General features: G+C 38.5%; 1 protein-coding gene across 1 annotated transcript in view; it reads left to right on the top strand.

The window, feature by feature from the left end:
• Window positions 1–16,704, top strand: part of LOC126298356 (activator of 90 kDa heat shock protein ATPase homolog 1) — an 82,317-nt gene extending 65,613 nt beyond the window's left edge. Inside the window, exons 9-10 of the mRNA XM_049989650.1 lie at window positions 5,766–5,902; window positions 12,545–16,704. Of these exons, the coding sequence (XP_049845607.1) occupies window positions 5,766–5,902; window positions 12,545–12,632 (225 nt within the window). The 3' untranslated portion in view covers window positions 12,633–16,704. The remainder of the gene's footprint in view (window positions 1–5,765; window positions 5,903–12,544) is intronic.
• The last annotated feature ends 515 nt before the right edge of the window (window positions 16,705–17,219 follow it).

Raw genomic sequence — 17,219 nt, 5'->3', positions numbered from 1 at the left:
TCAACTGATTAAACATTAAAACAAGAGGCTAAAGGACATCCAACGTTGGTCAGAACAGAATCTACAGTGTGTTCTCTAAACATCAGCTAAAGAAAATGTGGATTACAGTAAGCACCAAAATATTCTATGGTATATTGAATCAAAAGCTTGAAATAACCCAGACAAAGTTAACACATACAAACACAGGTGTAAAATTCTAAACAAAGTGATTTAAATTATATAAGAACTTTCTTTGTTGAACGAAATTAAGAATGAAACTTCCTGGCAGATTAAAACTGTGTGCCCGACCGAGACTCGAACTCGGGACCTTTGCCTTTCGCGGGCAAGTGCTCTACCAACTGAGCTACCGAAGCACGACTCACGTCCGGTACTCACAGCTTTACTTCTGCTGTGAGTACCGGACGTGAGTCGTGCTTCGGTAGCTCAGTTGGTAGAGCACTTGCCCGCGAAAGGCAAAGGTCCCGAGTTCGAGTCTCGGTCGGGCACACAGTTTTAATCTGCCAGGAAGTTTCATATCAGCGCACACTCCGCTGCAGAGTGAAAATCTCATTCGGGAAATTAAGAATACAAAATCGAAGTTACGTGAAATGTGTTAAGGAGTGAGGCTGACGTAGTTTTCTGATGACCTCCAATATCACCCTTAATATTAATAATATTGAAATGTATCATTGAGCAGATAAGCTCTCTGGATATATGTTAAAGTGAAGGCAAATGCCGGAATGTTTTTTCTTTCAAAAGGGCATAGCCAGGTTCCTGCTCTGCTCTTATTTTATCCCAGCTTGTGCTCTGTCTGCTATAAACTTTTTGACAAGATGTTAGTCACCAATATTTTTTTGGTATCAGTTGTTCTTTAGGTAACACACTGAACACTTAAATCACAAAGAGGAAGTAGGAAATAATGTCAGAAGCAATAAACTGCAAATTTTATCTATTGTTTGATATTGAAGAGTTACTCATTGAGGTCCCCTCGTGTTGTATTTTGGATCTCTTGAATGTTTCTGATTTATGCTAATGAACTGCCCACAGTGGAGTATAAAATTACTATGTCTGCTGATGACACTAGCACGGTGTCGGAAAAAATTTGGCAACTACAGTAAATACCCAGAGGAATTAAGTGACATTGTCAACCCCCCTTGCTATTCTATTTAATTAGACAAAAACCATGATCAAGCTGTTGGAGATTACACATGTGAAACGGGCCGGAGTGACTGGCGAGACAGTTGCAATACAAGCAGACAGTTGCAATACAAGCAGACAGTTGCAATACAAGCAGACATATACCTGTGACGTAGACACACACTTAGGTCTCAAAATATAAACATAAATAAAAATTTTTATATATAAACTGTACTTTAATAGAATATAATCTTCTTGGGGTTCTTCATGTGTGACTTCTTCAGGAGGAACATAATAACAAGATGCCAAAAAGTAGATAAATTTAATTACGGGAAGAAATGTTCCCCTGGTATGAATTTCTAATAGGAAAATACCTACAACTCTTAAACATTAGTAGAGGTGTTTCCTTATTTGACTGTTGTTTTAATGATAATGTACATACTTGAACAGAGCCACATGAGTATTTTTCTCGTGATTGGAAAAGAGGTAAACATCTGATTTTAACACTCTGTTTCACCCATTTCCTCATTGTATTAAAGGACGTGTTTGGGCTCCCCTGCTGTTCTAAACTCTTTGATATGTTTTCCACCATTTCTCTGCTTTAGTATTTCATTGATATTATACAAATGTCACGCTTCTCTTTCAGTCTCAAAGGCAGCAAATTATTATTATAACTTCTCCATAAAAATTCACCTTTCTTTAATATGTGTTTGGCATATTTTGCCAATTGCTACGTGCTTTCTCAATAACATTGTTTCCCTGGTCCAACTTTAAAAAGCGTTTTGAGGAGGAGTACTAATTGTCAACAAATTAAGTATATCCCTTATTCAGTTTTGATTTTGACAAGTCCATGACAACATTATCTGAGGCACACCTATTCCAATCAGTTTTGTCTTAGCCACTATGTAATCTGAAACCACAACAAAAGCTGGTACTTGCCTCATGTAGCTGATAGTTTTAACACAAATATTGCTAATTTTGATGGACTAAATTGTTTGTTTGCCAAATGTTCTTACTATTTCATCAAGAATTCGTCTATACTGTCATTTTCATGTAGTGGGTAAATTTCTCATTCCAAAGGTCAACAAGTCCTGTCTTTCGATGCCAGTCAGTACTGTCAGCTGTTTTGTTTTTTGCAAAAATGCAAGTCATGAACTTTTTAAAATATCAGCATTTCTACTACAAGGCTTTTAGACCAATACATTCAGATATTTGGTTTTTATGACTTCATCAAAATGCACAGTGCATGGTAAGCCTTTATTTTGTTGAAGGTAAGAGGGTACAAAGTGTCATCCACTTTCTGTTTTTTCCATTTGTTGTCTATTACATGACAGGTAAAATGATTTGTTTCTGTAATTAGTGTTTCCCAAAATTTTGTCATCAAACAGAACAGAAAATGGTTCTACTAATCCTGTGTGTTAAGTAATTTGACATGGATACTTCTATGCCAAGAGTCTCAGAATATTTCCAAATAATTCAGGTTGGTTTTGCTTACTGCCAAATCCACAATAAACAGGATTTAGTTATCCAATTTTCCTCTTTCCTACTGTTGCCTGTAACAAAGGGTTTTGCATGCTTCTTATTTTCTACAATCATGTCACTGGATTAAACATCACTGACCATGTAAGTGCTCCTCTCTTAAAATTCTGTAAGGATTTACTAAATTTTTCTTCAAAAACCACTACTACAAAACCACTAGTACACTTGATTTGTAATGTGGATTTAACAAACTGAAACCAGTTCTTGTAATGTAATGCTAAGAATTAATCTGCGATTGGAACTGACATGTGTATCTCACAAGTTAGATTCGTGATGCTTATGTTTGGCCTGATTTTGGTTCCTATGAGAGTGTCTAGTGGTATGTATGTTTGGTTCACTTTGGTTTGCATGAGTCTGACCAGAGATATTGATGTTTGATACAGAATTGTAATCACGATTCAGACTCTTCAGAGTATAGCAAAGTATTAAGAAAGTAGTTTATTTTGTGTACTATGGATAATTTTGCATGATAAATTGTAATGACATAGAATGTGTCATTTTACACAGACGTCACAACTTTGTAAATAGTGCTACAGGTGGTGTGAATTAGTAATTCCTACCCACCACCTTCTACATATTACAGTAATAGAAATTCTTCTGCGGAATAGAAAGAATTATCAAGTACTAAGTTCATCTACATACATACTCTGCAAGCTACCATATGGTGCATGGTCGAGGGTACCATGTAAACTACTAGTAATGTCCTTTCCTGTCCCATTCACAAGAGGGGAGAACATCTGTCGATAAGCCTCTGTATGAGCCCTAGTTTCTCATATCTTCATGGCCCTTGAACGAAATGTGTGTTAGTGGCATTAGAATCACGCTGCAGTTAACCTCAAATGCCAGTCCTGTAAGTTTCCTTAATAGTGCCTCAGGAAAAGAATGTTGTCTTTCCTCCAGGGATACACATTTGAGTTTATGAACATGTCCATAGTACTTGTATGATTACTGAATCTACAGGTAACAAATCTAACAGCCTGACTCTAAACTGCTTCAGAGTCTTCCTTTAACCTGTCCTGTTGGGTATCCCAAACACTCTAGCAGTACTCAAGTATCGAACACTTCCATTTCAAATTGCTTTGCAACACTATGCTTACATATTCAGTCGATATGACTGTTCCCAGCAACTCACTTCTTATGCTTTATTCCTACTCGTCTGCACTGACTTAAATTTTTCTACATTTAGAGCAACCTACCATTCGTCACACCAACTACGAATTCTATAAGTGCATCTTGTTAACTCCTACAGTCAATGTCACATCTTCGTGTAAACCACTGCATAATCAGCTAACAGTCATAAATTGCTGCTCACCCTGTCCATCAACTATATTTATGTGTATAGAGAATAAGAGCAGTCTTATCACGTTTCCATGGGAAACTCCTGACATACCCTTGTTTCTGATGAACACCAGCTGTTGAGTAAAATGTACTGGGCTCTATTACTTAAGAAGTCTTCAAGCCACTTAAATACCTGGGAACCTAATCTGTATTGTCAGATTTCTGCCAACAGTCTGGACTGTTGCACGCTTTGCCAGTTGACAGCTGCGCATTCATTTTTAAACTGAGAGCTCAACACTCGCTGCTTCCTCAGCATTATTACACCAGAGTAAGTCTTTTCCATCATTAAGCCATTTTCTTGACGCATGCATCTCCAAAGCACAATTTAAAATCAGTTTAAACTTTGCCCATAATTCCTCTACATCTGTCATATTCAAATTAAATGATGTCAATTCATTGTCTTAAGTGGGATGTTAACTACTGCATATTTGCAATTTCTAGCATAAATACCCTCCTAGCCTTCTTGATGGATTTATTAACTAGTAAAAATTGTCAGTGTATCATCGCAATCACTAACCCCTTTTTCTATACTGACACTGTTAAGGTAAGGTCTGTTCATAGCTACAAGGTCTAAAATATTTTCAATGGGTATGGGTTGTGTAACTAGTGGTTAAAGACAATTTTTGGAAAATCTGTTTAAGTACTTCACAACAATGTCTATACCACCTGCAGTGAATCCATAGGTGTCCCAGTCTACACTTCTTGGATTAGTCACCTCAAACAAATATTGCATGATCTGGGTCTTCACTAATTCTTAGGACTGCAAACTGGAACTTCATATTCTTCACACATTGCTAGAACTGAACTTTGCTGATTCTGGCCTTTGACTACTTGGTTGCATTGGTAACCAGAAGTTTAGAAGACATCATTTTGTTTATGTACGGTCCATTATATGTTGGTAATTACTTGTTAGGGGAATTTCTCACTTTCACAAATTTAATCAGTTTGGAATAGTTAACACTGCTTCACAATACACAATTTATAATTCACCCTACTCTCTATGGAAGCAGTGCAAATGTCCACGACACACCAGAGACACGTGAATGACATTCACAAAGAATTAACACCTCTTTTGCACCAATGACAAGTTTGCAGATAACAATATTTTAAAGTCTCTTCTCTTAAAGCTCAAATGCTTGAAAAATAGGGAATCCAGTTTCAAATTGCTGTTTAAACAGTCCATGTGATACTGCAATTGTGAGCTTACAAAATAAATATTTTTCATAAAGTTTCATGTACCTCCCCCCCCCCCCCCCCCCCCCCCCCACTTCCCCCATTCTCCTTCCCTAACTGCCAACATGTTCATGAATGAGCCATGCAGTCATTATATAGTTGTCATACATGTGTTACTGTACTGATACTTTCAAATGCTAATGTTCTAGTACTGTTTGTAATAAAATAGCGTATTTAAAGATTTGTCTGGTCAAGCATTGTTTTGTTGTACAAGTAAATTTTTGTGATAATTGTACTAACACATTAGACTTCCGGGCAAATCGTTGTTAAATAAAATGAAATTTAACATACACCCACTTGCAGTTCTGCTAATTTCCAGGCATAATTTCGCAGTTGGAGGGTGGCATTAGTGCAGTGAATGTGTAACTAAATATTATTCGTCTTCTGTTAATTTTAAGATTGTTCAACTTCTACTGCATTTGTTAGGAGAAAAATTTTAATGAAACATTGTTGTGCAGGCTAATACAGGTGCAATGCAAAGGAAACAGTTGCATTGCCATTATGCCATATTATTTTATGGAACTGATATGTGTTCACAGGTTCCTAATGCTAAGATCTGTCAGAAATGGAGGTTCAAGGGATGGCCTGATGGTCATTTCTCTGATGTCACAATGGACATAGAGGAGCTATCGGACTGTACGGAGGTGAAACTGGTACAGAAGGATGTGCCAGAAAGGTTATTATTATTATTATTATTATTATTATTATTATTATTATTATTGGTGGTGGTGGTGGTGGTGGTGGTGCCACCGCCGCCGCCGCCACCATATAAAGTAACTTGGTGGTTTTTATTTCTTGTAGGGTGTTTAATCTACCAAAAGATGGTCTACAGAATTATCCTGCAGCATTTGACATGTTATGTCAGTCTTCTCTTGACATCTTTAGTATCAGTGCTTGAATGGGACTCAATTTAGATTTTGTCACTAATATCCCAGTATAGTTGCTGTTTTCATTTTGGCATAATTAAAATGCCTTCTGGTGCACTTTAATAACTCTGTCAATCATTTATTCTGATTACAAACGGTAATATGGTCCATCACTGTTACAAATTGTCGAGGTGATGCCTCTTTCTGTCAGTTTGATTCCATAAAGTATTTCCATTGTATGAATATTTTTCGTACCTAAAGTGTTTATATTGTTGTCACATTAGATCGAAATGATACCTTAAGCATTTTCCATTGCCGTACTCAGATGTTGGCTGTGGGCAGTGTTGTATCCTCAGTAATCAGCTGAATTACATAATGACGATGTCTTGTAGAGACTAATGAGCTGACATATGTTACACAAGATTATCGTGCTCTGTGGTGAAGGAATATACAGTGAAACCCCACTTTTACACTTTCCAAGAGACTTCCAAAAAGTGGTGGAAAATGCGGGAAATAAAGTTTTAAGCTGTAAAAGTTGTGTATATGGTACCCCCCTTGCACTTTATGTATGGTACATGTACATAACAGGCATCAAAAGATTTGTCAGGGATTTTTTTTTATTATTATCCAATAAAGGTTTGTTAGTTAATAAAGCTGCCAAGATGCCTTACAGAAGATATCGCCGCCGTTCTAAACAAACAGTCTACAAGACCATCGAGAACATCGAATTTGCTACAACAGCTGGAGACAAGAAGAATAAGCTCTGCTGGATGGTCCTGCTGTTTTCGTCGGTTGTAGACTTAATTTTAGTTTAGATATAAACGATACGTTTGGTCATGGTAACGGATGGTTTACTGTTGCCATTGTTCGAGGAGGTACTGGAGTACCAAGTGTTGCTGGACTTGAAAGTTTTGTTGACAGATACATTATTGCCTTTCGCACTTACCATATTTCGGAATTGGCTAATAAGGATTTTGGTAAATCTGCATATGTTTCTCCTTCTTCCTTGTCATTGTATACTCGTAATAGGAGGAAAATATCTGTTAACGAATCTGTATTCATTTGGGTTAAAGGCAAAGGTGTATGTGAATATGTAAAATTTGTTGGCAATTGTACTGTATATTTCCATAAATAAATTTTTATTTTTGCAAACTGATCTGTAGCGTAGCTTCGAATCGGACATGGGTACATCTAGAACGGGGGGGGGGGGGGGGGGGGGGGGGGCTCAAGGAGGCAACAGATTGTCACGCCACAAAGGCGGCTGACGCAATCCGCTGACCAACTTACGTAATCTTGGCAGCGCTCCTGAAACTGAAATTGATAACTGTCTGGGAAGTGGAAACATTTGACTTAATTTCAAATGTCATTATCAATGCTTTTGGAAAGCCTGCAGCTGTCATTCATTATTTAAATAATGAAATACTGCACTAGTTCCGTATTTTTTCATGCTTAGCACGATGCGTTTCGAGAATTTTTCTCATTGTCAAGTGCAAATATGTAAAAAAAGTATTTTGTATAGTGTTTGAATATGTAGTTGTTATGCGTCTCTTGCACTGTACTCACCTTTTTGAGGTTATCAGGTACTGTGCCTCATCAGTCACGGAGAAGACTACACGCGTGCGCACGCACGCACGCACGCACGCACGCAAAATTGTTTTTTTTGTGTAACATCACAAAAATACATATGTAAATACTACACTTGACAATGAGAATAAATTCTCGAAACACATTTTGCTTAGCATGAATACAATACGTAACAGGCGATGTGTTTACACTAAAAACATTTGAGCAACACAAAGTGAATGACAGTGTCAACTACCGCTCCGTGTGGCCATATGCTAAAATGCGCTAAATATGGTTCGACAAAGGTGTCATGATGATCACAAAAATCACGAAAGTGCATTTGCACAGTGGAGACAGTTTGAAAATGGTTGATTGGTCATGATATCTTCATTCCAACGAACCTAGTTACTCCCATCAGCCACCACGCCACCTACAGCTTGGCAGTGGCGGGAGATACGGCACAAATTGTTACAAAGTTTACTCGTTTACCTGTTCAAATCCTCTGAATAGAGTACCCTGGTGTCAAGAAACTTAGCGCCTTAATATTTATAAACACTATTGGACGGCCAACATTATACCAGCATCGTATTTTCTCCACAAACATTTTTTCGTAACGCATAAATCTCGGGAAAATTATAAATATTTTGATGCAAAATCAGATGCAAATTAACATTGTGGGCATAGGAAATCTGATGGGACCGATAAAAAAAATGTTGTAAACAGCGGTAAAATGTTAATTCTGGGAACATAAAAGTCGGGTTAATACTGTGTGTACACACTCCCATCTTGTTTGAAAGTATACTCAATCTACACACATGTTGTGCAGAGCTCTTGTCATCCATTCCAGAAGAGAGCAATTTCAAATATGTTGATATGTTGGAACTACAGTAATCTCCAGCAAATCCTACCTGAATATCAAGCTCAAATATCTAAAAAATGTATTCAGAAGAAATGAGTGGTGACTGAGACAATATAATTGTAACCTTGAAGAAAAAGGCTAGGTGTTCAACCATCAGAAGATGGTGATGTGCTCTTGCCTTTGTGGGTTACATCCATGAAAATGGAATGCTTTGTTGAAAGCGTAATAGTTCTTGAACATATGCATATAACTGTGATGTGCAATGATGTATTGGCACATAGGGTATTTCTTATGAAAGAATTACAGTTTTCTCAAAGTGGAATGCTGCTGCTGCTGCTGCTGCTGCTGCTGCTGCTGCTGCCGCTGCCGCTACTACTACTACTACTACTACTACTACTTCTACTACTATGACATGGTGAACATAACCAGAGCTTTTATAAATGTGTGCTACATGCTATTGTCTTCAGTGTGCTCTTTCTTATTTTCTTTTTTCTCAGAATATCCTTAAAGTGTTGTTCAGCCCCCCCCCCCCCCCCCCCCCGTCTCTCTCTCTCTCTCTCTCTCTCTCTCTCTCTCTCTCTCTCTCTCTCTCTCTCTCTCCCCCCCACTAACAACTAACGCTATTTATTTCAGATAATAACCCCCCCCTCACCTCCCATGGGATTCACATATCTTTTTTATGGGCAAGTGCTTGACTGTCACAGGACTCTGCCCCATGCAGCGCTACTTCCCTTTTTGAGCTGCATGTTCATTCTCCTACTAAAATTTGTTCCCCTCTGACACTCCTTTGGATGGTCTACTCGGTACCAACCATGTTTGGATTTGGTTTATGATTTTGGCCATTCACTTATTTCGTACAGCACTTCAATCCTTCACTACATTTTCTCCTTTGGTGAGTTTAACCTACCATTCCTCTTCAAAATTTTACAGAAATGCAGTTAGTGCAGGGAAGGGTGCTGAATGTGGTGTACATTCCACTTTTTGTGCCTTTCTGCCTTTTTATCCTTCTTTTCTGGCAGGAGTAATGCATGGTAGTCATTCTGTTGTGGGGATTAAATACCTTAATGGTGGTACCCATCTTACTATGTGGAGATCGCGCAGTTGGTGTCCGCACAGGTAACTCCCTGCATATGTCAAGGAGTATGTGCCTGTCGGGACTCCAGGCAGTGGGTACCTGATCAGGTAGCCATTGATGTGGTTGTGTGACGCTTATGGAGAGAGCCTCCATTTGGAGTGGATGGCACCAAGGTAAGTGGCTTGTAAATGAAGTGGCTCACTTTTTTCTGCCTGTGGCTGCACAGCCCTGCAGTCTGTCATCCAGAGAGCCTCCCAAGAACATCAGGCCCTTGACTCTCCACCTTTTCAGGAGATTAGGAAGAAATGATTGTTTGCATACTATATGTATGGACATGACATTTGCTACATCTATGACAATGTCATCATATTTCGCGACAGTACCCTCACCCTTCTGCGCCTTCTACACCTGACCCTCGGGGCTGCTCACGTACCTCGCTTCCCTGGTGGTTGGCGACCTTCCTACTACCGTAAAGCCCCAGTTTGAGAAGCAACACACCTTCAGTATCCCTCATAAGGAAGGAGTCCCTCAGGACTTTCTCCTTCTGGAGTCTGCGGATCTGCAACCGGATACCATTCAGTGACTGAAGGAGCCACATGTTGCTGGCCATAGGCAGACAGCAGTATATGTTTGAGCCTTTACAAGGATCTGATCCTGTCCCATCTTTGTTATGTGAATGTGGCATATGTCTCGGCATTGCTTGCAGCATTGTAGGGGCTCAACCCGAGTCATGATCGAAGTTAGCATACAATTTCTCTGTTCTGAAATCACTTCATCTTTTGTCTTGGAACAGTCGCTTACGCCCAAATGTCCTGGGATGTGACTCAAGCTGCCCTTTGGACTGAACACACTGCTAATACCATGGTTTTTCATAGCCTGTCCCTGGCCATTCTTCACGAGTATCTGGGTTCAAAACTGCTAATACACTGAAGGCTAGGTCAATGGATGAACTGGTTTTGCCTACATGCGGGTTGCAGTAGACTATGCTCCCTGCTGAATGGATGCACTGTATTCACCACAGAATTGGTGGCCCTCACTCGAGCCCTCAGTCTTGTTCGTTCTTCAACAGGCAAGCTGTTCTTAATGAGCAGTGACTCCCAGAGTAGTCTTCAGACTATTGACCAGTGCTACCCTCAAAACCCATAGTTTTGTTATCCAGAATCTCTTTCCTGATATCCATCAACTGGATGGTCGCTTGTCTTTTTCTGGTCCTCAGGTCACATTGGAATTCCAGAGAACGAACATGCTGACCAGTTAGCTATCAGAATGCCAACTTTGGAGATGATGGAATCAGATCTGTGGCCATCTCTATGCCATCAGTTTTTGGAGGCTTGGAACACAAATTGGTGTGCCCAGTTTCTCTGAACAAACTGAAAGCAATAAAGGGGACCATGACCATGACATGTGGCAGTCTTCCCTTTGTGCTCCTCACAAGGAATAGACCCCATTGTTGATGCAGTGCCCATCTGATGGTGCCCACAGCCTTCTGGATTTGACCACCTTCTGGTAGAATGTTATGCTTGCTGACACACTGTCTCCGGGTGCTACTGGATGACGCCAGAGCAGCTGATCTGGTTTTGTGTGTTACTTATGTAGGTGGTTTCCACTCTCCTCTGTGAGGTAGGCCACATTAGCCCCATCAGCCACTTTAGGGATTAAAGAGGTGTCTTGTCACCTGCTGTGACCCAGGGGGGCCATGGCTGCTCTTGCTTGGTGCTCCAGCTTAGCTCCTGCTCATCCTAGTTATTCTTATTCTTTTACATCTGCCATTTGTTAAATGTATCATCCCCCATTGTTCTCCTTGTTGAGATTTTATGAACTTGTCTGTGTTGCTAGCTTTCTTGTGCTAATGGAGGGAGAAGATGGTTGGATGCAGAGGGTGTCTCTCCCATTGCATAACATGCACTGAGGACCTCAACCTGCTTTCTGGGTGGAGCAACTTGTCCAAATTCACCCTTGTACCCCTCTCTCACTTCTACTTTCTTTTACCTCTTGGTATTATTGAACCTTGATCAGTCAGTTTCATCAGGTTTTGTCTTGGGTGTCCTTTCTCTCTGAGGACTCTTCCTGGCTTGAAGAATATAGAATGAACGGACTCATAACACGATAGTTTGATCGCTTTAACTCCATCAATCCAATCCAATTAGATTATACCACATGGTCCTCTACTCCTTTCAGGCTTATTTTATTTTGACTATATAATCTTTAGCTTCATGGTTTGTGTGATTGTGGTGTAAATTCCAGCCCATTTTCTGATACTAGAATTTGCATTTTTGCAGTTGAAGCAGTGACAATGGCAGAAGGGCCTCTCAGCCTTCAAGGTTTTTCATTCCAAACCAAAAGTTTTTTAAATAAAAACTGATTTGCAACTTTGAAAGCAGTGTTAATTTGATTTCACATACTTTGTTTGTTTATTTTTATGACAAGTAGAAGACTGAAATGAAATATGGGCTGTCTATGCATCACTTCTCCCACTATTGAACGAAAATCTTCTGTAACTGAAGGTATTGCAGATATGAAAGTGTGGACTGGTTTAAGTAGATAAAACTTTTGGTTTTGAAATGTGTGATTTTGGGTACGATATGTGAGACTGCTCAAATAATGAAACCTGACAAACAATAAAAGTACTTTATAATTGGTACTTCACTGTATATTCACTTCTTGCTTCATACCATTCATGGTTAATAAATCCCCAAGTATTCAAGAGTAAATTTTTTTTTTTTTTTTTTTTTTTTCAAATATTCCACTTTTAGTTAAAGCGATTCCTGGAAATAACATGTTGCACAAGAATTAATTGTCTATTGTGTGGCACAAAGTGTTTTAAATCATTTTGTATCTACCTTCTCATTACTAGTAATAACTTTGGTTCTCGTTACTATAATGAAAGAACTTAGCTGTAAAAGTTAAGTCACTTACTACTTTGGTGGCTGAATTAATGTTACTATTTTGTTTCAGTGAAATGGATACTACTAAAGAAAACTGGAATCGTTACTACTGGGATGCTATGAGGAAAACATTTGGATTTGGAGCATTCTTCGTGTGACTGGTGGATATTAATCACAAAGTTTGCAGGAGGAACTGACCATTCATGCATTCTTTTTTTTATTATTTAATCTTTAGAGACTCATCAGTTCTGTGTTAAATCTTGTGAGCAATAATAAATGGAGCCCTGTTGTGTTGCGCTAAAATTTATATGGAACTATTGCGAGTGTGTTAAGTTATTGTTGCTTGAGGACATTATTAGCATTTGTATTTGGACTGGTTGGCTTGTAGGTTGCAGCCTTCTACGAGAAGAAAACAAATGTTTGCAAAACGCACTGTTGTGTGTTTAATTGTACTATACGACATTCATCATAAGAATAAACCTCATGTAAACAGTACACTATGTATTCTACATTTGCTGGAACTTCATTGGATTTCGTTTCACGTGGAATTGAAGCCAAGCTGTCTAAAGTACAGTCGAGTACAATAATAAGGATACATTATATGCTGCGTGTTTTAACATGGACAGCACTGTCCAGCCACCTGGTCTAACTAACCTGCAGTGATGTCAACAGTTGCAGTAAAGATATAAAAGAGATGAGCAGAGAACAATGTAGCTTTGAATGTCATTTAATTTTAAAACAGAAGGAAATAATGGTAAAGCTCGAGCAATACGCATCTTAGGTGATCTGATGGAACACATAACATGCTCACGATCTTAGCAAACATAGTATTGTAATTAAAAACAGGAGTGATGAAAATTCCTTACTTTAACAAGGGTAATTTTTCTCCTTGAGCTGTGTGTGGTGTAAAAGCGTTCTGATTGGAGTTAACGATGTAATTAAATATTGAAGCCACTGAAGATATAACTGTCAGTTGCCTGGTAATCTTGAACTCCCTCCATATCGAACTCCAAGGAAAACAGTACTGCTACATTGATGATCAGGTGACCAGCAACAGAATCTCAGGCCACCAAAAAGTCCCCATGTCCTCCTAATCTCCTTCTATGACGTTCTGTTCTGCATTTGGCAGCAACGTGTCATGTAGCTTCGTGAATTAGTTCTAGTACATTTGGCAGCTTAAATACCTTATTTTTCGCAACAAATCCGTTAACTGAACTCCAGATCAATTCTATTTAGTCCAGATTGCAGTGTTAAGGTGACAACCGTTAAAATGCAGTATTTGTACAGTGTGGTAGTTGATATTAAAATTGCTGTTTCATGTTTCAATGATGCTTATCACTCTGGCTTGTGAGAGACCACATCTGTCCTGCAAAACAATGAGCATATTCAAACAAAGAATATCTGATTTTTCATTTTTCTCCAAAAAATATGTGATTCTTTTTTTCTTAACTTCAACAATATTTAAAAATCTTTCATAAAATATTGATAATTAAGATTGTGCATTTGCAATGAAAACCAGAATTTTGCATGTGCTATGTAATCAGTAGGGACCAGAAAATGTAGCACCTATGTTTTGCAAAATTCGCGTATATTTTTGTCGAGATTTGCAACTGTTTTCTTTGTTTGTAAATGATTAGAGGCACCAATTTAAAAGGCTCTTGTGCTACATGAATGAAGATTAAATTATTAGTTCTTTAAAACTACTATTGAAAAAAGTGCTGATTGGGAACTTTTTGACTGGAATGTCTGTTTTTACAAAAACTTACACCTTTTTCTTCTGAAATGTCTTTTGCTTTCTTCGTTTGGGTGTATTTAAGCTTTCAAAACTGGCTGTTTTGTTGAAAAGCAGCACCATTTTCCCACCAGTTACGTGAATGCAACTCCGAGATAAGTTGTTTTAGGACCTTATTTGTCTTTTCCTGCCCAATTTTAAGATCGAAAAATCTGCAGATTACTAATTTTGACCTTTTATGGGCTTTCATAGTCCTGCTTGACAATCCCACAGCTAGAACTGGCAAATACTTAGCTTAGAAATAGAACTGAAAGAACAGCAACTCGATTTTAGCATTAGGGGAAGAATTCCAGTGCCATCAATAAAGTTATAGATTTTGTTTCCCAGTCTCTGTAGCGCAGTGGGCAGGAGTTACAGGCTATAGTCACAGATGGCCGCAAGCGTAAACGGAACAGAATGTTGTTCACCAAATGAGGAGTGCTGGTGCAGGGAAACAAGCCCCGCCTCCATTTCATTGGGCAGCAGCCTCCAACAGAACTGTTACATTGTCACAGGGATAGCCCAATCTAATTACAACCTTTACAACACAAGAAAAGAAGACTTGATTGACCAGGATTAGTCACTTCACCTATTTCAAAAGGCCGGCCGTGGTGCTCTCGCGGTTCTAGGCTCGCAGTCCAGAACCGTGCGACTGCTACGGTCGCAGGTTCGAATCCTGCCTCGGGCATGGATGTGTGTGATGTCCTTAGGTTAGTTAGGTTTAAGTAGTTCTAAGTTCTAGGGGACTGATGACCACAGCTGTTAGGTCCCATAGTGTTCAGAGCCATTTGAACCATTATTTATTTCAAAAGAACAAAAGAAAACAATGAGCAACACTCAGCACAAAGCATTTGGGGATGGCTATCGTGCAATGGATTGTTGAAGTGAGCAGAGTATTGTTAACGATGTAGTTCAGGCCCAATCTCCAGCGGTATTAGATGCAACTACAGTTCAAAACATCCGCCACCTAATTTGCCACGTTAAAACTGTCCGCATTATACTATCTTTCGAGCTATAGGTAACGTATACATTTCTTTCTTGTAAAGTGCTAGGTCCCATCACTGAGTACATTGCATTACATGACATGTGCCTTTAACAGACCATTCAACTGCCCACAATTGGCATGCCATCAGATCATTGAGCGCATTGATACATCATAGAGTTCTACACTTCATTTTGCAAGTACGTTCTTGCGCTCATTACCTTCCCAAATTGGGCTTTGCTAGATGATTTAAAATGCCAGTAACTGCTTACATTGCCCGTATTATACGCAGAAAATAAAACTATTTCAAACTATCTCTGATAAATAGCTCATGTGGTTTCATTTCACTATGAAACAGTCGATTACATAATTTTGTGTTTGCACATTTTGAGGCAGAGTTCATATCTATTTTGCATTTATCGTAAAATGCAAATTTTTCTGGTCCTTAGTAATTAGAAAATAAGATGTGCATTTTTCTTGAAAAAATGATGGTTAAGGATCAGTTAATTACCCTATATTTGATGAATTTCATATTTAAATGATTTAGGTATTCAAACTGAAAAAAAAAAGTTGTAGACTACAACAGGTTTTTATCTGCTGCCAGCTATGATGCTACTGAATACACCACACACAAATTAAATTACTCTCCCTTATATTTATTACATTTTCACAAAAAAGTCTGATGGATTTTCTCTGTAATCTTGTGAAAAACATTAAGAGCTACTAGTTTCTAGCCATTAACGGTGTTCCGTACACATTTCACTATGAAGCAAGAAGCAGTGTAACCCATTTCCATGGTACATACGAACGACGATACAATCAGAGCACGAGCACAAGTAGTGCTTACAGAGACTGTGCGTGCTTACAGAGACTTTGACTGTGACTGTACCTGATTTTTGAAGTAAAAATTGCATAGCTAAAGTGTGATTCAGAAAAAAACATTGATGGCTGTTAATACATCAGAATGTCTTAGTTTCTTTTACAGTGACATAGTAATAAGATTTCTAATACACAAGTTGGACCTACTTTGAAGAGCCAAACAACGCCAGTTTAAGAGAGCTACGGCTGCTGACAAATTGTCGCATTTGTGTCTGTTTACATCAGATTTATTCTTATGATGAATGAGGTATAGATTATTTCTGTTGTGTAATGTTATGTTTGCTGCTGGTGATAACGTTCCATTTGCAAGTACTTAAGTCAGTAAAATGTTGGTAAGTGATAAGATGTTCCTCAAACACTATACAGTGTATATTGTTTTGCCACAATATCTTCAGTAGTTTTGTATTAATGTCTGAAAGTATCTTCCATAACCTAGCCAATGACGCTAACTTTAAGGAATTTCCTTAAGATGCAAAAATGATCATTGGCAAAGGAATGCACACATTGAACGTGTCACAAATTGTACAAAACTTAAAAACCTGTAAGGTAATTTAATACAGATACATGTGGTAAATAAAATAAACTGCTTGAGAAAAGATGTGGGTGAATCATAACTTGTTGATTTGTAAATGATACAGGGTGTTGATTTATGATGAAGATCTAAAACATCAGTCGTCCAAAATGTGAAAGTTTTGAAAGCCAGAAAATACATGTTCAATTATGTTTTAGATATTGACACATTGCTACCTGCTCTCCCACCCCCTTTTCGTTTATTACTGAATGTGGTGTTAAAATTCTTTGGTCATGCCTTTTCTGTAGAATTTAGGGTAGTAAAATGTCGAACTTAGAATTAAATGACTTGTGTATTTTATTTTAATCTCAGGCATGCTGTTTTAAAAAGTTTATCGTTTTGTAAGCAATTCTTGTTTCTACCTTATGGGGTAAATCTAAAATTATGAAATGAAATGATCATGTGGCATTGATGGCCGGGAGGCCCCATTTGGGTTCAGGTGCCAAGTGCAACTCTTATTTCAGTTGGCATCACATTGGGTGACTTGTGGCTGATGATTAGGATGAAGTGATAACACAACACACCCTTGTCATGGCAATAAA

This window comes from Schistocerca gregaria, chromosome X (genome assembly GCF_023897955.1).
Source record: "Schistocerca gregaria isolate iqSchGreg1 chromosome X, iqSchGreg1.2, whole genome shotgun sequence".
Lineage (NCBI taxonomy): Eukaryota > Metazoa > Arthropoda > Insecta > Orthoptera > Acrididae > Schistocerca > Schistocerca gregaria.
This window is presented reverse-complemented; position numbering and strand designations above follow the sequence as displayed.